The following is a 22,839-nucleotide window of genomic DNA, read 5'->3' as shown; positions in this document are numbered from 1 at the left end:
GGCTAGTAGGCAAATAGGCCTCTACATTAGGGTATAATGACTCTATGGCTGCATTCCTCCAGAAGGGCTGAGGGGTGCTGCATGGAGATCACAAGCTCTTCAACTGGGGCTCCTGAGTGGCACAGCGGTCTAAGGCACTGCATTTTTCTATTTTTCTGCATTTTTCTATCAGTGCAAGACTGCGGTCCCTGGTTCAAATCCAGGCTGCATCTTATCTGGCTGTGATTGGGAGTCCCGTACACAATTGGGCCAGCATTGCCGGGGTAGGCTGTCATTGTAAATAAGAATTTGTTCTTAACTGACTTGCCAAGTTAAATAAAGGTCAAATAAAAATAGGCTTATGCCAAACTTAGCCTATGTTTAACCCCTCCCTTGTTCATTTCAAAGTCCATATGTTCATGAACCAATTCATATAAACTATTTTAAATTCATATTAACCCCTCCTACAGAATATGCTTTGGCAAGATTTTGAGTTATTAAATACATTTAAAAATGTTATATAAAAAAAAATGTGGGTGGCAAAGACTACAGTGGTCATACGTAGTTCATAGATTCACCAAACATCTATTTTTATTATTCTGGTTCATTATTACTGGTAGATACTACTGGTTATGATTGCAGACAAAGCCTAGAGAATGGGATGGTGCAATATTGATAGTCATGTTTTGATAAGGTGCATGCTCTGGGTGTACATTACCCAGAGATAAAGGACTGAAACGTCACTGTTTTAGGCATAATACAGCCTAGTGCTATCTAGACTTAAACTGGCAAACAAATCCATTACATGATCTACCTAAATGTGAAGTAAATTCAACTGACGAGTAATAAAGAATGGAGACTTTTAACTTGAAAACGTCCAAGATATCTCTTTCCGGTTTCCCTGACTTCCGTTTTTTTATGCTGCGTTATGCTTGTTTAAATAGCACTCCCCACAAGCTGTTTGGTGTAGGTTTTTTGTTGGTGAGATGAAACTGCCAACAATCTGAAAGGTATTTTTGTAGGTCAGAATTGCAAGACAAGATTTGTTCAAGTCCAAAATGTTAGTCCATAATCGTAACATGGTGTTTGTATGTTCAGATGAAATTTCACGTTTACGTTTCATGCATGGTTTTTCTTATAATCCTAATAATTTACGTATGGATTTTCTTACAATCCTAATAATTTACGTATGGATTTTCTTACGATCCTAACGATACGTGCGTTCAACCTTTTGGCAGCTATCTGGCTCCATGAAAAAGTATCTGGAGAAATTCACAAACGAAGATGGCGGTGCAAGAGACAGCTGCCCAACTCTCCATGGCTCTGAAGGTTCAAGAATATCCCACTTTGAAGGTTTGAAATGGCTTATTTGAACGAATATCGAGACGAACCGATCATGATGCAGGCACGAGCTTCACATTTGTCAAACTAGGCACTAATTTCGATTATTTGGATGACTAACTAACGTTAGCTAGCGACGCCAGGGGGCAAGTTGGTTAAAAAACAACGGCTGATGTCAGATGGTGAAGATTAATACGAGCAGATTTGATGATGTGGTCAGATACACCAATCTCAACCTATTAGTTGATAGTCAATTATCGAGACGATTGGAGGTTATTTACTAACTTTGTTAGCTAAACAGATAATTTCGTAGTCATTAATTTTGCTAGACAGACAGTTTAATCAGCTATGTTGATACCTAGCAAACTTTAACTAACGTTAGCTGGTTCTCCGTCGATATTCTTTTGTGGCGTGGGAAGCCACCTATTCATAGCTAACAATTTGCTGTCTTAAATAAATGTAACTACGTTAGTTAGATAACTAGCTAATAGAGACATGTAACGTTAGCTATTCACGTTGGTTTCCAAATTCACCATAACTAGTGAAATCAACATGGCATGAAGGGTCGTCACCAGCTGCGAGGTAGTTAGCTCTCTAGTAAATCCAAAGCAACACGATGCATACTAGTCAGTTGATCGTTTGTAGCTGTATAATTATGCTCTGTACATGACTAGTAGCTAGATAGCGCTTTTCCCCTATCGAGCTATGTCCTCAAGGTACTACCTCAATATGGCTGAGAAGATTGTCTGCAGCCATATCACACTGCGACACTATTGGTCTGTGGCTGCTGCCATACGGCTAATGTTTGCTTTGTTAGTGGCCATTTTATCAGAATAGTAATTTAATTCATTAAGGGTTACAAGAGTAGTTGTATGCCATTTGAGTAGTTATGTTAGCATAACTAGACGGTTATGTAAGATTGCTGTTCTGTGTTGATGCCTTAGTGATTGGTTGGAAAGTGTCATATATTGGAGGATATGTTCTCAACAAGTTATGGGTCAAATAATTGGAAACTTCAGCCAAAGAATGATTATTAGATGGTCAGAATGTACTACCGAAACCACCTCACTTAGGTTTTGCATTGTTCATTTGTACAGGTACCATATGAAACTCTGAACAAGCGATTCAGAGCAGCACAGAAGAACATTGACCGGGAGACGAGTCACGTAACCATGGTGGTGGCAGAGCTGGAGAAGACCCTCAGCAGTTTCCCAGTGGTGGATTCTGTGGTGTCCCTTCTCGATGGGGTGGTGGAGAAGCTCAGTGCCCTGAAGAGAAAGGTAGGTTCACCCAGTTGCTCTCAGAACAATTAGCATTGGAATGTTGCTGTGCATTTTATATATTTTTTTAATGGTATTCCTCCTCCAACCCCAGATAGCTTAGCTACTGCTATTTTAGGGAGAATTTCTGAAAATAAGCCAACTTTACATGTTTTCAAATCCAAGCACATGACAAATAATGTATGTTTATTGAGCGATTTCCAAGACAGAATAATGATTCATCATCATGAAAAATATAGCAGTACAATACAAGGAGAGGACCCAGCAGAGCAGAGATACTGCATGCTTGCTGTAAGTATACAAAATCTAAATGGTGGATGTTGTGTAGGCTGCTGAGTCCATCCAGGCGGAGGATGAGAGTGCTAAGCTGTGTAAGCGGAGGATTGAACACCTGAAGGAGCATAGCAGCGACCAGCCAGCAGGCGTCAACGTCTGGAAGAAGAAACGAATGGACCGCATGATGGTAGAACACTTGCTGCGGTGTGGCTATTACAACACAGCGGTCAAACTGGCACGGCAAAGTGGCATTGAGGTGCATCCCACTTCTATCTGTCAACATGTCATCTTATATACATGGATGTTACAATCGAGTTCCTTATTCCTTACAGAAAGCGACTTCTGTGGTATCTCAAATTGCTTGTAGAGCTCCTTGTATTTCAATTGTTTAGAGAACTACGTGTGCTGTCTCTATTTGACATAACCCCGCTTTCCCCCTGTTCTCCAGGATCTGGTCAACATTGAGATGTTCCTCACAGCCAAAGAGGTGGAGGAGTCACTGGAGCGACAGGAAACAGCCACCTGTTTGGCCTGGTGCCATGACAACAAGTCACGCCTCCGCAAGATGAAGGTGAGCCAGGGGATTATGCCATGTCTGTTAGTAGATCGCAATGGCAGTGTCTCATACATTACGTTATATATGAACTCCTTGATGCTTTTCCTTACAGAGCTGCTTGGAGTTTAGCCTGCGAATCCAGGAGTTTATTGAGCTCATCCGACAGAACAAGCGTATGGATGCTGTCAGGTGGGAATCCGTTTATACTGCCATAGCACATCCTATGTTAATGTTGGAACATATATTCATAGTTGAAATGAGAACAATCATGAACCATATTTTTCACAGACATGCGCGGAAGCACTTCAGCCAAGCGGAGGGGGGTCAGTTGGACGAAGTGCGGCAGGTTATGGGCATGCTGGCGTTCCCCTCAGACACCCATATCTCCCCTTATAAGGTAATACCATAGTAGTGATCTCTAGTGTGTATGCACTCGCATATGCCTCCTTTGTAGGGTTGGGTTAAATGCAGAAGACACATTTCAGTTGAATGCATTCAGTTGTACAACTGACTAGGTATCCCCCTTCCTTACAAGCACAATTCGATACGCGTCTAGGTACATGGACTCCGATACAGGAATTATACTTTTAATTTGAAACTATTCGATGCGGTTCGAAATGATTCGGTGCACTAACAATTGTTGCATGAACACATTCATTTAGTGTGAAAAATTAATATCTTATGCTCAGGAGCTGAGCTGGGTCTGTCTGAGCTGACTTCTCTGGGCTGTGTGTGTGTGTGTGTGAGAATGATGTAGTGTGTGAGCTGAGCCATAGGGCAGACTGAGCATCTACCACTATCAGATTTGGGGGGGGGGGCGCAACGAGTGTGCTTGCGTGCTTTCTAAAAAGACATTCTGAGGAAAAGCGGCATTATTACCCCGGTACAGTAGAGGGGGATAAGCTGGTAATGGCATCTACGGCCAAACAAGGAAGACACGTGCTGGAGAATAAGAGTTCAGAGAGACACTTGACTGGAGTTGTGCAAATTCCCCGGGATCTAGATTTGCTGTACCAAGCAACACATGATAGGTGAGATACGGAGACTGAGAAGATGCTCGCTACATGTTCACAATTGTGGATGTAGGGGTATATGGCCCGAGAGAACTATGGTGAGTGTTTCAAGAGTTAAAGTGGGTCCAAACTGCTGCAGAAGACCCTCGATTTATCCACCGCAAGCTATCCTGCCAGGTACAACAACGCCAAGTCCTTATGTTTTCCTGGGAGATAGCTTCTCCCTACATGAGAACCGCATGCGCCCTTATTCAGGTATGTTGATAATAGCATGTTGGAAACTAATTTCCCTTGTTAATGCATACTTGTATTCACCTCTATGAGAAATGACATTTTATCAAGGCGTTTGGAGTATGGTTTCTGGAAAATGGTATGGTGTTTTTGTTTACCATATGTATATAATATCTGACATATATTCTCTTGTTACCTCACTTACAGGTGTCTGTCTCTCAATGAACCTGAGGGAACCTGGAACTATCGCCACTCTGTCGGAGAGTCAGATAATGCGTTCGGGATCATGGCTGCAAGGATGAGGATTCTTGGTCGCCTAATCGAGTTTACCCCTGAAAAGGCTAAGGGTTTGTGTTGCCCTCCAGAACTACCTGTCCTCCACAGATTAAGCTCATGAGCCAAACGCAAGAATCGTGGCTCCCTCTTTTGTTGACACCCCCTCCCTTCTGGCAACTACCAACCTGGAGAGTGGAAGAGGGTTGTGACTAACACAACCATCTCCAAGAGCCAGTGTGACACGGCTTGCAAGTTAAACAAGTGGGAAGCTCTTCAATAGCAGGAAGACATGGTTAGGACAGGACAACTCATCCCAAGGCCATCAATGATGCATAATAGATCTTTCTTTGGACTTCTCACATACACACCCCTTGATGGATGCATAGACTCAGTTATTTGTGTGCACTGTGAACCAAAGTACTTTGTACTAAAATGTGGAGTTTTATTCTTGTTAATAAAATGAAGCCTGATGTCTGTGTGGAGTCATTTTGATTATAATGATCTACGCCACATGTAGAAGGAAGCCTGTAAAGTCTGTGGCACACAGATATACAAATATTAATGAGCACTAGAAATATTTTGGGGAAATGAGTAAAACAGTGTCTGCTATGAACAGACATGTAAACGAGTGTCTGGAATAAAATGAAAGTGTCTATTGTCTTAACTCCTGAGATGTCTGAACATCAACAGAACAAGTTGTTCATTTCACTGTGGTCCCGGTCGTTCAGTCCATCATGCACAAACTCATGCAGCTGGTGATCGAATTCCTCCTAGAGTTTTGGTGGGAATTCATCCATGAAATCAGCTATAGGTACAGGGCCCTATGGGGGGGGGGGATTAGGAGTGTCTGGAGGAGGAAAAAGGACTAGAGGAAAGGTGATCTGTAAAGGAGAGTGAAATTATATTATGTATTTACCTCTGGTACAAGCTGGTGGCTCGGTGCATGATGTTCTTGACATCTGACTTCAATGCCTTTGAGTCTGCAGTTATTTTCTCACACCCTTGCTGCTGCTCTGGCATTTGGGAGGTGCAAGCCAGTGGAGAAGGTATTGGAGGTGATAGTCAGGATAGAGCTTTCCAGGACCTGAATGGAGATTGTTTCTAATTGTGCATGCCGGCTCAGTGTGGGAGGCCGATAACCAATCAGTACTGGGAGCAGAGGTGGTGCTTGTGGCCGGTGAACAACCAGGTACTGTCCATTCACTGGTGTTTGTTCCTTGAAAAATAAAGTAGATGTCTATTTAGTACACATGATGATCAATAAACATCAAATATCATGAACTGAGACAATAGACTATATTTACATTTAAGTCATTTAGCAGACGCTCTTATCCAGAGCGACTTACAAATCAAGTTTATTTTATATAGCCCTTCGTACATCAGCTAATATCTCGAAGTGCTGTACAGAAACCCAGCCTAAAACCCCAAACAGCAAGCAATGCAGGTGTAGAAGCACGGTGGCTAGGAAAAACTCCCTAGAAAGGCCAAAACCTAGGAAGAAACCTAGAGAGGAACCAGGCTATGAGGGGTGGCCAGTCCTCTTCTGGCTGTGCCGGGTGGAGATTATAACAGAACTATGCCAAGATGTTCAAAATGTTCATAAGTGACAAGCATGGTCAAATAATAATCATGAATAATTTTCAGTTGGCTTTTCATAACCGATCATTAAGAGTTGAAAATAGCAGGTCTGGGACAGGTGGCGGTTCCATAACCGCAGGCAGAACAGTTGAAACTGGAATAGCAGCAAGGCCAGGTGGACTGGGGACAGCAAGGAGTCATCATGCCCGGTAGTCCTGACGTATGGTCCTAGGGCTCAGGTCCTCCGAGAGAAAGAAAGAGAGAAGGAGAGAATTAGAGAGAGCCAAGATTTTCAAAATGTTCATAAATGACAAGCATGGTCAATCAGGTATAATGTTGCAAACGTTTGAGTGGAGTTCAGTAGGCCTGGCCTAGCTACTCTGCTCAAACGTTTGCAACATTTTGACAAATGACTTAAATGTAAATGTAAATGTAGTTGGACCTTGCCAATTTTGAAGCTTATGTTCCAACATCTAGTGGATTTTCTTTCTCTGATAAAATATTTCTTAAAGTTGTAAAGATCTTTAGTTAGTTGGCTTGTTTTCTCTGCTGCTAGGCTAGCTAGCCACTAGCCAAGTAGCTAGGGCTAACTTTTGTTTGCAAAACATGGCTACTCTTCTTGTCGACTACAATAGAAAATACAACATAGCTCATTCTTTTGTGAAGACCGCATTTTGCTTTCAGTCTTCCCATGCTTCACGGCCAGCATCTCCACTGCGATCCTTGTTTCTTTGCCTTGAACTTGTTGTGAACCCTACTCCACTTTTTCGAACAAGTGGATGGGTCAGACCCGAGCATGCTCCGAAATCTCTCTAAATGAATTGGCATTTACATGCTGGTCTTTATATAATGCATGTATGGCTAGAATCGTATTGGTGAAGGTACTTTTCTACTTCATGTGTCAATCGATGCTTGAAGTTGTCCTTCGCCATGTAATCATCAAGAAGAATAAACTCGCGTTGACCAATCACGGACGAAGAGGCGTAGACTTCGGCTCTCAAAGTTAGGTTGGCCTTGAGAAAAGAAAGTGTGCCTGAACAATCGACAAAACCCTAGCCTAAAACCAAAATGAGGGAAAACGTCGCAAAATGCATGAACTGTTTCGGTTGGGAAGCATGCGGCTGTCTTAACATTCTTCATATTTTCAAGCATGGTGGTGGCTGCATCATGTTATGGGTATGCTTGTCATCGGCAAGAACTAGGTACTTTTTTAGGATAAAAAAACAAAACAGAATAGAGCTAAGCAAAGGCAAAAAACTAGAGGAAAACCTGGTTGCCTGCTTTCCAATAGGCACTGGGAGAGAAATCCACCTTTTCGGCAGGACAATAACCCCCCCAAAAAATATGCCAAATATACACAAGGTTCTTAGCAAGATGACTGAATGTTCCTGAGTAGTTACAGCTTTGACTTAAAGTACCAGTCAAAAGTTTGGACACACTCGTTAAAGGGTTTCTTTACTTTTACTATTTTCTACATTGTAGAATAGTGAAAACATAAAAACTATTTAGTAACACATATGGAATCATGTAGCAACCTAAAAAGTTTTAAACAAATACATATATTTTAGATTCTTCAAAGTAGCCACCCTTTGCCTTGATGACAGCTTTGCACATTCTTGGCATTCTCTCAACCAGCTTCACCTAGAATGCTTTTCCAACAGTCTTGAAGGAGTTCCCACATATGCTGAGCACTTGTTGGCTGCTTTTCCTTCACTCTGCTTTTCCTTCACTCTGCAGTCCAACTCATCCCAAACCATCTCAATTGGGTTGAGGTTGGTTGATTGTGGAGGCCAGGTCATCTGATGTAGCACTCCATCACTCGCCTTGGTAAAATAGCTCTTACACAGCCAGGAGGTGTGTTGGGTCATTGTCCTGTTGAAAAACAAATGATAGTCCCACTAAGTGCAAATCAGATGGGATGCCGTATCGCTGCAGAATGCTGTGGTAGCCATGCTGTTTAAGTGTGCCTTGAAATCACTGACAGTGTCACCAGCAGAGCATCATCATACCACACCACCAGTAGGATTTCATCAAGGATCTCTCTGTACTTTGCTCCGTTCATCGTTCACTGGATCCTGACTAGTCTCCCAGTCCCCACCGGATGATGCTGCCACCACCATGCTTCACCAAGGACCTCTCTTTACTTTGGGATGGTGCCAGGTTTCCTCCAGACGTGGCGCTTGGCATTCAGGCCAAAGAGTTCAATCTTGGTTTCATCAGACCAGAGAATCTTGTTTCCCATGTTCTGAGTCCTTTAGGTGCCAAGCGGGCTGTCATGTGCCTTTTAATGAGGAGTGGCTTCTGTTTGTCCACTCTACCATAAAGGCTGGTTGGTGGAGTGCTGCAGAGATGGTTGTCCTCCCGGAAGGTTTTCCCATCTCCACAGAGGAACTCTGGAGCTCTGTCAGAGTGACCATTGGGTTCTTGGTCACCTCTCTGACCAAGGCCCTTCTCCCCCGTTTGCTCAGTTTGGCTGGGCGGCCAGCTCTAGGAAGAGTCTTGGTGGCTCTAAATTTCTTCCATTTAAGAATGATGGAGGCCATTGTATTCTTGGAGACCTTCAATGCTGCAGACATGTTTTGGTACACTTCCCCAGAGCTGTGCCTCGACACCATCCTGTCTCAGAGCTCTATATGGACAATTCCTTCGACCTCATGGCTTGGTTTTTGATCTGATATGCGCTGTTAACCTTGGGACCTTATAAAGACAGGCCTCTCCAAATCATGTCCAATCAGTTGAATTAAGCACAGGTGGACTCCAATCAAGTTGTAGAATGATCTCAAGGATGATCAATGGAAACAGGATGCACCTGAGCTCAATTTCGAGTCTCATAGCAAAGAGTCTTAATGCTTATGTAAATAAGGTATTTATGTTTTAAATGTTTTATACATTTGCAAAAAAATATATATTTTGTATGGGGAACCTGGCAATAGAAAAGTCCCAATCAGCAGTTAAGATGTACACTCAGCAGGGTGTGAGTTGTGGCCACTCCGGTTGCCTACCACAGCTCTGCTGGTAAAACACAATTTTCTACAGTGCATTTGGAAACAATGACCCAGGAAATTACATTAGTTGTCCCTCAATTAATAACGCCTATGACTTAATATTGCGAAAACCAATTTACAAACATCTGAAGGTGCCGCGCAGCTGCGTCTCCTGCACTGTGTGCACAGTTGTTATCTGAGTTGTAGGTCAATGTCATACGCAGTTACATGCATAAAAGTTTAATAGGCTGAAGGAGAGAATGCATAAATTCAGTCAGAAAATATTAGTTATTTTCGGAATAAGACAGAAAAAAAGTAGGTTTTCTTACCGATGCATGCTTAATTTGGATCGGGACCGATCCGTATCTGTGAATCGTTAAATCCCTAATTTGTGTATGTCAACATACTGTAGACCTATGATCTGTATACATCTGGCCCTTCTTTGGACACTGTTAACAAACCTCCAAACTAGCTTCAATGCCATACAACATTCCTTCCATTGCCTCCAACTGCTTTTAAACGCTAGTAAAACTAAATGCATGCTCTTCAACCGATTGCTACCCGCCCACCCGACTAGCATCACTACTCTGGAAGGTTCTGACTTAGAATATGTGGACAACTACAAATACCTAGGTGTCTGGTTAGACTGTAAACTCTCCTTCCAGACTCACATCATTAAGCATCTCCAATCCAAAATTAAATCTAGAATCGACATCCTATTTCGCAACAAAGCCTCCTTCACTCATGCTGCTAAACATACCCTTGTAAAACTGACTATCCTACCGATCCTAGACTTTGGCGATGTCATTTACAAAATAGCCTCCAACACTCTACTCAGCAAACAGGATGCAGTCTATCACAGTGCCATCCATTTTGTCACCAAAGCCCCATATACTACCCAGCACTGCGACCTGTATGCTCTCGTTGGCTGGCACTTGCTACATATTCGTCGCCAAACACACTGGCTCCAGGTCATCTATAAGTCTTTGCTAGGTAAAGCCCCACCTTATCTCAGCTCACTGTTCACCATAGCAACAGGCACCCGTAGCACGCGCTCCAGCAGGTATATTTCACTGGTCATCCCAAAGGCCAAAACCTGCTTTGGCTGCCTTTCTTTCCAGTTCTCTGCTGCCAATGACTGGAACGAATTGCAAAAATCACTGATGCTGGAGACTTATATCTCCCTCTCTAACTTTAAGCATCAGCTGTCAGAACGCTTACTGATCACTGTACCTGTAAATAGCACACCCAACTACCTCATCCCCATATTTTTATTTATCGTTTTGCTCTTTTGCACCCCAGTATCTCTACTTGCACATTATCATCTGCACATCTATCACTCCAGTGTTAATGCTAAATTGTAATTATTTCACCTCTATGGCTTATTTATTGCCTTACCTCACTAATCTTCTACATTTGCACATAGATTTTTCTATTGTGTTATTGACTGTACGTTTATGTGAAACTCTGTGTTGTTGTTTTTGTCGCACTGCTTTGCTTTATCTTGGCCAGGTCGCATTTGTGAATGAGAACTTGTTCTCCACTTGCCTACCTGGTTAAATAAAGGTGAAAAAAAAAAAAAATGGTCTGATTATCTCTTTGTCAATCAACCCTCACAGGATCTCCTGGATCCAGCCCGCTGGAAAATGCTGATCCAACAGTTCAGATACGACAACTACAGATTACATCAGCTGGGCAACAACTCTGTGTTTACCATCACACTCCAGGCCGGCTTGTCTGCTATCAAAACTCCGTATCCTTTCTGGTCACCGCTCTGTGCTCCTTAGTTTTGCTATGTCGGGCAGGAACATCATTATTTGTATTTTTTTTAATCAATCAATCAAATGTATTTATGAAGCTCTTTTTACATCAGCCGATGTCACAAAGTGCTATACAGAAACCCAGCCTAAAACCCCAAACAGCAACGATGCAGATGTAGAAGCACGGTGGCTAGGAAAAACTCCCCAGGCTCTGAGGGGTGGCCAGTCCTCTTCTGGCTGTGCCGGGTGGAGATTATAACAGTACATGGCCAAGATGTTCAAATGTTCATAGATGGCCAGCAGGGTCAAATAATAGTAATCACAGTGGTTGTAGAGGGTGCAACATGTCAGCACCTCAGGAGTAAATGGCAGTTGGCTTTTCATAGCCAATCATTCAGAGTTGAAAACAGCAGGTCCGGAACAAGGTAGCACGTCCGGTGGACAGGTCAGGGTTCCATAGCAGGCAGAACAGTTGAAACTGGAGTAGTAGTACGACCAAGTGGACTGGGGACAGCAAGGAGTCATCAGGCCAGGTAGCCCTGAGGCAATGGCCTCTGAGAGAAAGAGAGGGAGCATACTTAAATTCACAAAGGACACTGGATAAGACAGGAGAAATACTCCAGATGTAACAGACTGACCCTAGCCCCCCGACACAAACTATTGCAGCATAATTACTGGAGGCTCAGACAGGAGGTGTCGGGAGACACTATGGCCCCTTGAAACAGTCTTGATATGTTCGTCAAAAGAGAGATCAGGGTCCAGAGTAACGCTGATGTCCTTTACAGTTTTATTTGAGATGACTGTACAACCATCTAGATTAATTGTCAGATCCAACAGAAGATCTCTTTGTTTCTTGGGACCTAGAACTAGCATCTCTGTTTTGTCCAAGTTTAAAAGTAAAACATTTGCTGCCATCTACCTTATATTTTTATTTTGGGGCTTCACCATGTTTCATCGAAATGTACAGCTGTGTATCGTTCGCATAGCAGTGAAAGTTAACATTGTGTTTCCGAATGACATCACCAAGAGGTGACTATATAGTGAAAACAATAGGAGGTCCTAAAACGGAACCTTGAGGAACACCGGAATTTACAAATTTGGGTTTCCGATCTCTTCAAAAGAATGTGGTGATTGATGGTATCAAAAGCAGCACTACGGTCTAGGAGCACGGGGACAGATGCAGAGCCTTGGTCTGACGCCATTAAAAGTTAATTTACCACCTTCACGAGTGCAGTCTCAGTGCTATGATGGGGTCTAAACCGAAGCGTTTCGTATACATTGTTTGTCTTCAGGAAGGCAGTGAGTTTCTGCGCAACAGCTTTTTCAAAATGTTTTGAGAGGAATGGCAGATTTGATATAGGCCGATAGTTTTTTATATTTTCTGGGTCAAGGTTTGGCTTTTTCAAGAGAGGCTTTATTACTGCCACTTTTAGTGAGTTTGGTTCACATCTGGTGGATAGGGAGCCGTTTATTATGTTCAACATAGTTGGGCCAAGCACAGGAAGCAGCTCTTTCATTGGTTTAGTTGGAATAGGTTCCAGTGTGCAGCTTGAAGGTTTAGAGGCCATTACTATTTTCATCAATGTGTCAAGAGATATAGTATTAAAAGACTTGAGTGTCTCCCTTGATCCTAGGTCCTGGCAGTGTTGTGCAGACTCAGGACAACTGAGCTTTGGAGAAATACGCAGATTTAAAGAGGAGTCCGTAATTTGCTTTCTAATGATCATGATCTTTTTGTCAAAGAAGTTCATGAATTAATCACTGCTGAAGTGAAAGCCATCCTCTCCTGGGGAATGTTGCGTTTTAGTTAGCTATGCGACAGTATCAAAAAGAAATGTAGGATTGTTCTTATTCTCCTCAATTAAATTGGAAAAATAGGATGATCGAGCAGCAGTGAGGGCTCTTCGATACTGCACGTTACTGTCTTTCCAAGCAAATCGGAAGATTTCCAGTTTGGTGTAGCACCATTCCCGTTCCAAATTTCTGGAAGCTGGCTCCAGGGCTCAGGTATTTTCTGTATACCAGGGAGCTAGTTTCTTATGACAAATGTTTTTTGTTTTTAGAGGTGCGACTGCATCTAGAGTAATACGCAAGGTTTAAATTAAGTTCCTCAGTTAGGTGGTTAACCGATTGTTGTATTCTGACGTCCTTGGGTAGGTGGAGAGAGTCTGGAAGGGCATCTAGGAATATTTGGGTTGTCAGAGAATTTATAACACGGCTTTTGATGAGCCTTGGTTGGGGTCCGAGCAGATTATTTGTTGCGATTGCAAACGTAATAAAATGGTGGTCCGATAGTCCAGGATTACGAGGAAAAACATTAAGATCCACAGTATTTATTCCACGGAACAAAACACGATCTAGAGTATGACTGTGCTAGTGAGTAGGTCCGGAGACATGTTGAACAAAACCCACTGAGTCGATGATGTCTCCGAAAGCCTTTTGGAGTGGGTCTGTGGACTTTGACATGTGAATATTAGTCACCAGAAATGTGAATATTATCTGCCATGACTACAAATTCCGATAGGAATTCAGGGAACTCAGTGAGGAACGCTGTATATTGTCCAGGAGGCCTGTAAACAGTAGCTATAAAAAGTGATTGAGTAGGTTGCATAGATTTCATGACTAGAAGATCAAAAGACGAAAACTGTCATTTTTTGGGGGTAAATTGAAATTTGGTGTCGTAAATGTTAGCAACACCTCCGCCTTTGCGGGATATGGTCACTAGTGTAACCAGGAGGAGAGTCCTCATTTATCACAGTAAATTCACCAGGCTTAAGCCATGTTTCAGTCAGGCCAATCACATCAAGATTATGATCAGTAATTAGTTCATTGACTATAACTGCCTTGGAAGTGAGGGATCTAACATTAAGTAGCCCTATTTTGAGATGTGAGATATCACAATCTCTTTCAATAATGACAGGAATGAAGTAGGTCTTTATTCCAGTGAGATTGCTAAAGCGATCACTGCCATGTTTAGGTTTGCCCAACCTAGATCGAGGCACGGACACGGTCTCAATGGGGATAGCTGAGCTGACTGCTAGTGGCAGAATCCACTAAGCTGGCAGGCTGTCTATCTCATTGTGGAGCTAGAAGAGTTAGAGCCCTGTCTATTTTCATAGATAAGATGAGAGCACAGTCCGTCACTCCTCAGCAGGCCAGGCTTGGTACTGTTTGTGGGTGAGTCCCAGAAAGAGGGCCAATTATCTACACATTCTATCTATTGGGTGGGGCAGAAAACAGTTTTCAACCAGCGATTGAGTTGTGAGACTGCTGTAGAGCTCATCACTCCCCCTAACTGGGAGGGGGCCAGAGACAATTACTCGATGCCGACATCTTTCTAGCTGATTTACGTGCTGAGGCTATGTTGTGCTTGGTGAGCTCTGACTGTTTTATCCTAACATCGTTGGTGCCGACGTGGATAACAATATCCCTATACTCTCTACACTCGCCAGTTTTAGCCAGCACCATCTTCAGATTAGCCTTAACGTCAGTAGCCCTGCTCCCTGGTAAACAGTGTATGACCGCTGGATGATTCTTTTTAAGTCTAATACTGTGTGTAATGGAGTCGCCAATGACTAGGGTTTGCAATTTGTCAGAGCTAATGGTGGGAGGCTTCGGCGTCTCAGACCCCATAACGGGTGGAAGAGAGACCAGAGAAGGCTCAGCCTCTGACTCCGACTCATTGCTTAACTTCTCTAGGGTATGTGGGACGGTAGCGTCCCACCTCGTCAACAGCCAGTGAAACTGCAGGGCGCCAAATTCAAAACAACAGAAATCCCATAATTTAAATTCCTCAAACATACAAGTATTTTACACCATTTTAAAGCTACACTTGTTGTAAATCCAGCCAAAGTGTCCGATTTCAAAAAGGTTTTACGACGAAAGCACACCAAACGATTATGTTAGGTATGAGCCAAGTCACAGAAAAAGATAGCCATTTTTCCAGCCAAAGAGAGCAGTAACAAAAAGCAGAAATAGAGATAAAATGAATCACTAACCTTTGATGATCTTCATCAGATGACACTCATAGGACTTCATGTTACACAATACATGTATGTTTTGTTCGGTAAAGTTCATATTTATTTCCAAAAATCAGCGTTTAGGTGGGACGCTACTGTCTCACTTGGCAAAAAGCCTGAGAAAATGCAGAGCGCCAAAATCAAATTAATTACTATGAAAATTACTATAAAATCAAACTTTCATTAAATCACACATGAAAGATACCAAATTAAAGCTACACTGGTTGTGAATCCAGCCAACATGTCAGAATTCAAATAGGCTTTTCGGCGAAAGCATACGGTGCTATTATCTGAAGATAGCACCATTGTAAACAAAAAGAGATAAGCATTTTTCAACCCTGCAGGCGCTAACACAAAACGCAGAAATAAAAATATAATTCATGCCTTACCTTTGACGAGCTTCTGTTGTTGGCACTCCAATATGTCCCATAAACATCACAAATGGTCCTTTTGTTCGATTAATTCCGTCAATATATATCCAAAATGTCAATTTATTTGGCGCGTTTGATCCAGAAAAACACCGGTTCCAACTTGCTCAAACGTGACAACAAAATATCTCAAAGGTGACCTGTAAACTTTGCCAAAAAATTTCAAACTACTTTTGTAATACAACTTTAGGTATTTTTTAACGTTAATAATCGATAAAATTGAAGACGGGATGATCTGTGTTCAATACAGGATTAAAACCAACTATAGCAAGCTTTCTGGTTACGCACTTCTATCTAAAAGGAAACTTAATGTGACTCTCGTTCAAGATGGCCGTACTTCTTCATTACACAAAGGAATAACCTCAACCAATTTCTCTAGACTGTTGACATCCAGTGGAAGCGGTAGGAACTGCAAGCATGTCCCTTAGAAATCTGGTTTCCCAATGAAAACTCATTGAAAAGAGAGTGACCTCAAAACAAACAAAAATCTGAATGGTTTGTCCTTGGGGTTTCTCCTGCTAAATAAGTTCTGTTATACACAGACATGATTCAAACCGTTTTAGAAACTTCCGAGTGTTTTCTATCCAAATATACTAATAATATGCATATCTTATCTTCTGGGGATGAGTAGCTGGCAGTTTAATTTGGACATGCTTTTCATCCAAAATTCCGAATGCTGCTCCCTACCCTAGAGAAGTTAATGGGGAGAACCGGTTGAAAGTTTCTGTCGGCTGAATGAGCGACACCAGTTGAGCATTCCTACAGCATTTCCTTCCAGAAGCCATGAGAAAGTTGTCCGGTTGCGGGGACTGTGCGGGGGGATTTATACTACTATCTGTACTTACTGGTGGCACAGACGCTGTTTCATCCTTTCCTACACTTAAAGTACCCTTGCCTAACAAGTGCGTCTGAAGCTGGGTTTGCAGCACCATAAGGCGAATGTTCCTATATATTATGAGTACAGCAACTGCAATTAGAAGGCATAATGTTAATATTACTACTTAGCTTCGGCTGGTGGAGGTCCTGTAGAACCATGTACAGATAAAGCGTCCAGGGTGAAAAAGTTGAATGAAACAAGTCAAGTGAGGGGAAAAAATTCAAATATAAAACAGTAATTAAAATGTAAAAACCGTAAAGTTGGCAGGTAGCAAAGTAACGCTAGCAACAAAACGCACACCAGCACGTAAACAAGTCCACAAGTTATTTATTTGACTAGGCAATGCAGTTAAGAACAAATTCTTATTTAGAATGCCGGCCTACACCGGCCAAACCTGGACGACGCTGAGCCAATTGTGCGCCGCCCTATGGGACTCCCAATCACGGCCGGTTGTGATAGAGCCTGAATTCGAATCAGGGTGTCTGTAGTGGCCTCAAGCACTGAGATGCAGTGCCTTAGACCGCTGCGCCACTTGGGAGCAGTGGTTTGTCGTCTGCTTTTTTTGCTGATGTGCTTTCTGTCTCCTTTTGGTTGTGATGGCTGACCTTATCCAAAACCGCACATCAGGGTACATAAGTCTTAATGTATCTCAATGTGTTCTGCCACAGACCTCCAGCTGTGAAGTAATGGAATGTAAAGCAAAATGATCAAATTTCAACCCTTAACCTTTCTGCTCCCAGTCAGTGCTATAAGGAAGATAGCACCTCTATAAACCCTGACTGCCCCGTGTGCAGCAAGTCCCTGAACAAACTGGCCCAGCCCCTGCCCATGGCACACTGTGCCAACTCCCGTCTGGTGTGCAAAATCTCTGGGGAGGTGATGAACGAGAACAACCCACCCATGATGCTGCCCAACGGCTATGTGTATGGATACAATGTGAGTCTCTACATCCCACACATTTTTTATTTACAATGGTAATGGAATAATATTCATTGTTTTCATTTATTATTGATGTTAATAATTTGTCCTTCCTTTTCTAGTCTCTTCTATCCATTCGCCAAGATGACAAGGTGATCTGCCCCAGAACCAAAGAAGTCTTCAACTTCTCTCAGGCTGAGAAGGTGTACATCATGTGATGGGGTGGATACTGGATCTCATGTGATGCATACACCTCTGCAGTGGATCCCCCAGCAGAGCCTCCAGCCCCCATGTGACTCAGCCAAACACACCCCACAGCCCCCCCCCGACTTGCCAAACTTGCCTCCCACTATGGAGAACAGGGCCAAAATCACCTTGGGTAGATTTGTGAAACTGGACTAATTAACAGACTTTTATATTTAAAGTGTTGATGTTCTGACTTTTATTTAACTTGTAGTCCAACCAGCAGTGTGGCGCATTATAACTCGGTGTTGCTCCAATATGATAATAGGAGCTTATCTTTTGCCTTTTTACCTTAGATAAATCAGACTTACTTCAATCAGAATCACAGGCTGATCACATTGGTGTTTGCTCCTTGATGGCACTCATTTCATGATGCGCACCATTTACATAATTTCTGTGTAGCCGTGTGGGGGATATATAGAAATACCTTGAAATTGGTAATATTGTGTTTGTCCCCTCCTGTGAAATCTGTGATTGCAGATCTGGGACCATACACTTGATAATGTAAATACTAGCGCGTTGATCATTTGTGTGCAGATTCAGGCCTTTCAAAATGTTTTAAGAAACATTTAAAGAAAACTCCCCCTAGACCTTCCACTGGTCAGGCTTGAACAGTCTCACTGTTGTTGCTTGAAATATGGTATGGCAACCTTGTACACAGACCTAATGTAAACTCTACTACACTTGAGTATCATTGTGGATTTGTGTCTTACAAGGGAACATGCCAGGTCTGCTCACCACCCGAAGTGGACCTTGACGAATGGTGAAAAAAATACTTTTTTCAGAAGGATGGGTTAATTCATCAGTGTACTTTTGATATTTAGTTAAACAACTCTGACATAGTCAAAATACTGATTGACTTTTAATTTCATACATATCTTTCAACGATGAACATTGCATTGTAATTAAAGAGAATTTTGATTATATTTTTTGCTCTTTGTTTTCTATTGCCGATTTTAAGACATTTTGTATGACTAACACAAATTGCTGCAGATTTCTCAAGGGGCTATAGTTGGTCCAAGGAGTTCCTTGAAATGAGCAAGGGTCACCTTAACATATGTTTCAGTACCTTCCATATCTCCCACCTTTCCCCCCCATCTTGGTTGGTTGCTTCTGAACTGTTTAGTATTGTTATTGTAGAGAGACTGTTTAGAAACTGATCATGCATGTTTATATTGGTAGGATAGATTAATTATTGACTATAAAATTGTTTTACTACATTTGGGTCCTGTCTTTCTTTCTATCCACCCAACATCTCCATAGAAGTTAAAGTGCTGCTTTATCAGATTTAATATGACAGCGAGTTATGCATACCCAGATTAAATCAATGGCAATTGGCAACATACACTACATGACCAAAAGTATATGGACACCTGCTCTTGAATATCTCATTCCAAAATCATGGGCATTAATATGGAGTTAGTCCTCCCTTTCTCTGCTATAACAACCTCCACTCTTCCTGGGAAGGCTTTCCCTAGAACCAAATGTTGGAACATTGCTGTGGGGACTTGAACTTGATGTTGGGTGATTAGGCCTGGCTCGCAGTCGGCATTCCAATTCAGCCCAAAGATGTTCAATGTGGTTGAGGTCAGGGCTCTGTGCAAGCCAGTCAAGTTCTTCCACACCGATCTCGACAAACCATTTCCGAATGGGCCTCGCTTTGTGCACGGGGTGCATTGTCATGCTGAAACAGGAAAGGGCATTCCCCAAACTGTTGCCACAAGTTGGAAGCACATTGTATGCTGTAGCGTTAAGATTTCCCTTCACTGGAACTAATGGGGCTTGCATGAACCTTGAAAAACAGCCCCAGAACATTATTGCTCTTCCACACTACTGTTGGCACTATGCATTGGGGCAGGTAGAGTTCTCCTGGAATCCGCCAAACCCAGATTCATCCGTCGGACTGCAAGATGGTGAAGCGTGATTCATTACTCCAGAGAATGCCTTTCCACTGCTCCAGTGTCTAATGGCGGTGAACTTCACACCACTCTGACGCTTGGCATTGCGCATGGGGATATTAGTCTAGTATGCGGCCGCTCAGCCATGGAAACCCATTTCATGAAGTTCCCGACGAACAGTTCTTGTGCCGATGTTGCTTCCAGAGGCAGTTTGGAACTCTGTAGTGAGTGTTGCAACAGAGGACAGGCGATTGTTACACGCTACGCGCTTCAACAGTCAACAGTCCCGTTCTGTGAGCTTGTGTGGCCTACCACTTGGCAGCTGAGCCTTTGTTGCTCCTCGACATTTCCACTTCACAATAGCAGTACTTACAGGGTAGAATTTTGACGAACTGACTTGTTGGAAAGGTGGCATCCTATGACGATGCCACATTGAAAGTCACACCTGTTCAGTAAGGCCATTCTACTGCCAATGTTTGTCTATGGCGATTGCATGGCTGTGTGCATAATTATATACACCTGTCAGCAACGGGTGTGGCTGAAATAGCCGAATCCACCAATTTGAAGGAGTACATACACTATATATACACAAAAGTATCTGTAGACAGACTATACTACACTATGTGAATATAACCAACGTTTCCGCAACGCAGTTCCTTCTTCAGGGTTGCGTTTTACTAGTAATACAATTTTGAACATGAGCACTTAATCCACTGAGCTAAACTTGAAACCTGACTTATATTGCAGAAAATCACCAGTGTGGTGATACTGATGATATGTCAGCACACATGGTTTGTTTACATAGCAGGTTAGGATAATAAACATTGCAGGTTTGGAGAATTAAGTTAACATTAGGAAACGGTTTAGGCTTAGCTACAATTGTTAACCGTGGTCCACAATTGTCAACTGGTACCCAACGTGAACACTAGATGGAGTTGTAGGCCTTCTCCATCTAGCCACAACAGTAGAAACGTAAACAATCTGTGGCGACAAATCGTCAGTATAAAAGCGGAAGAGACGAAGCGAGAAGGTTTACTCCGGCCAAAATTGTTCCACGTTAATCAGATCCTTAATTACGTGAGGAGTTTTTCTATTGGGCGCAATGAGTCAAATTTAGTCAAGATAAAAATGTATTGCTCTTTTGATACGTGAGGCTTATTTGATCAAACGGAAGTTTTGTAATCTTTGTGGTTACGAGTGTACTAATATAAATTCACAAATAAGCCTTGAACTTCCATGGCATCAATGAGAGGGGGCCGACATTCTCCCCTGCACTGTGATGTGAACGGGCAAAAACGGAGAGGGAGGAGTGCTGGGTCATGTCAGTAAGGGAGCATGGTTTATCGTCCAGAAACATACAAACATCTCTTTTCTATAAAATAAATGTTTGAATTTTCAAAGCCAGATAACGCATGTTTATCAAAAGTACTGGGTTCGTTTTAAGGGTAGTTACGGTGCATGTGTAAAATCACTGGGAAAGCCAATCCAGAAAAAAGCCATATTACAACCTACGTGTTGTAATAATTGTGTTTGCTCTATAAAACAGTTAGTTCATATGCCTTGACACGTCATATATAGGCCTAAGGCTGAGACAGTAAGAAGACAGTGGCAGAATAAAGTCAACCACAAATGTTTCATTACAAAACCAGAGAGCAACATCTGTCCGGTCCACAAAACATATTGCATGTAACAAACAGTTACAAGACCTACAGCATGGTTAAGCAAGGTAATGTTTAACATTTTTGCACTACTAAACTATTGATTTAGAACCACAGAGAGTTATCGCAAATCACAAAGAAAACAGGAGCTGCCTCCACTATTCCAGCACCATTTTAACATCTAATCACCTATACTTAGTCTAATACAGTGACAACTAAAAGATACCAAAAACTATACTGAACAAAAATATAAAACGCAACATGTAAAAAGTGCTGGTCACTTAACAGCATTATCATTACACAGGTGCACTGTTACACACACCTCTTGGAGGGAACGCAACACCCTGCTACACTCAACTCACCGTGGAGTGAAAGACGTATGTGACTGCAGGTGCGAGTAAGGATGACAGAGGCAGAATATATTACCATTTATAGGGAATTTATTTAATTGTCACGGTAATTTGTGGAAAAGGGGCTGGATGGAACCAAAGCAAAGGAAGTAAAAGTTAGAGCCCCCCTCTCCTACCTACCTAGCCACAACTGGCGCACTAACCAAAATACAGGGGATTGTCCACCCAGGTCTTACCTAGTGTGCATAGACATAGTACGTACTACATGTATATGTATGCCGCAGGCCTCTTGCCTAAGCACTCCCAAGGTGCCTTCCCCTTCGGGAACAAATGAAACAGACTAATACAAACTTAAAGTGAACAATTTCCCTAATCAAAAACACAGTCCTATGGCATACACAAACTTCAGCAGGACCGGCAACAAAATACTTTACAAATATTCATACAGACCAACAAAACACAGGACATACCAAGAAGCTCTCTCTCCTCCTAACAAAGCAACACTGGCTTTTAAAGCTGCAGAAGGAGTCGGTAATTGAAAACAGCTGTATATCCTGACGAGAGGGCTGACCAATCAGCTCCTTAAGACTTCAGAAAGCCATTTCCTGAAATACACACATAAACACATACAAACACACAATGGGGCTGACCAATCAGCTCCTTAAGACTTCAGAAAGCCATTTCCTGAAATACACACATGAACACATACAAACCCACAACAACACAGAAACTGGGGAACGTAACATGCACCTTGTGCTGGGGACAATAAAAGCCACTATAAAATGTGCAGTTTTGTCACACAGCACAATTCCACAGATTTCTCAAGTTTTGAGGGAGCGTGCAATTGGCATGCTGACTGCAGGAATGTCCACCAGAGTTGTTGCCAGAGAATTGAATGTTAATTTCTCTACCATAAACCACCTCCAACTTCGTTTTATAGAATTTGACAGCACGTCCAACTGGCCCCACAACCGCAGACCACGTGTAACCACGCCAGTCCAGGACCTACCTGTGGGATCGTCTGAGACCAGCCACCCGGACAGCCGATGAAACTGTGAAGTATTTTGCCTTCCGAGTGGCGCAGCGGTCTAAGGCAATGCATCGCAGTGCTTGAGGCGTCACTACAGACCCGGGTTCGATCCCGGGCTGTGTTGCATCCGTCCTCGACCGGGAG

At 42.6% G+C, this 22,839-nt stretch overlaps 1 protein-coding gene across 3 annotated transcripts; it reads left to right on the top strand.

Moving 5' to 3' along the window:
• Positions 1-874: 874 nt before the first annotated feature.
• On the top strand, positions 875-18,979 carry LOC111965328 (E3 ubiquitin-protein transferase MAEA). Of its 3 annotated transcripts, none has more exons than XM_023989436.2 (10): positions 875-989; positions 1,218-1,332; positions 2,418-2,600; positions 2,929-3,063; positions 3,325-3,447; positions 3,545-3,621; positions 3,721-3,829; positions 11,134-11,267; positions 17,339-17,534; positions 17,639-18,979. In XM_023989436.2, exons 2-10 carry the CDS (start codon positions 1,264-1,266, stop codon positions 17,732-17,734), a joined length of 1,122 nt encoding a protein of 373 aa, XP_023845204.1. In that variant the 5' UTR covers positions 875-989; positions 1,218-1,263; the 3' UTR covers positions 17,735-18,979. The 3 variants fall into 3 exon arrangements, with proteins under 3 accessions (XP_023845204.1, XP_023845201.1, XP_023845203.1); XM_023989433.2 differs by having other exon boundaries at positions 876-989; positions 2,929-3,132; XM_023989435.2 differs by having other exon boundaries at positions 876-1,039; positions 2,929-3,132.
• The last annotated feature ends 3,860 nt before the right edge of the window (positions 18,980-22,839 follow it).

The sequence above is a fragment of the Salvelinus sp. IW2-2015 genome, linkage group LG6.1 (genome assembly GCF_002910315.2).
Source record: "Salvelinus sp. IW2-2015 linkage group LG6.1, ASM291031v2, whole genome shotgun sequence".
Classification (NCBI taxonomy): domain Eukaryota; kingdom Metazoa; phylum Chordata; class Actinopteri; order Salmoniformes; family Salmonidae; genus Salvelinus; species Salvelinus sp. IW2-2015.
This window is presented reverse-complemented; position numbering and strand designations above follow the sequence as displayed.

Coding starts and splice junctions, on each gene's coding strand:
- LOC111965328 (XM_023989433.2), top strand. CDS start 1,264: ATGGCGGTGCAAGAGACAGCTGCCCAACTCTCCATGGCTCTGAAGGTT. Junction 3,133..3,324: donor CACGGCAAAGTGGCATTGAG/GTGCATCCCACT, acceptor CCTGTTCTCCAG/GATCTGGTCAACATTGAGAT. Junction 17,535..17,638: donor GCTATGTGTATGGATACAAT/GTGAGTCTCTAC, acceptor TTCCTTTTCTAG/TCTCTTCTATCCATTCGCCA.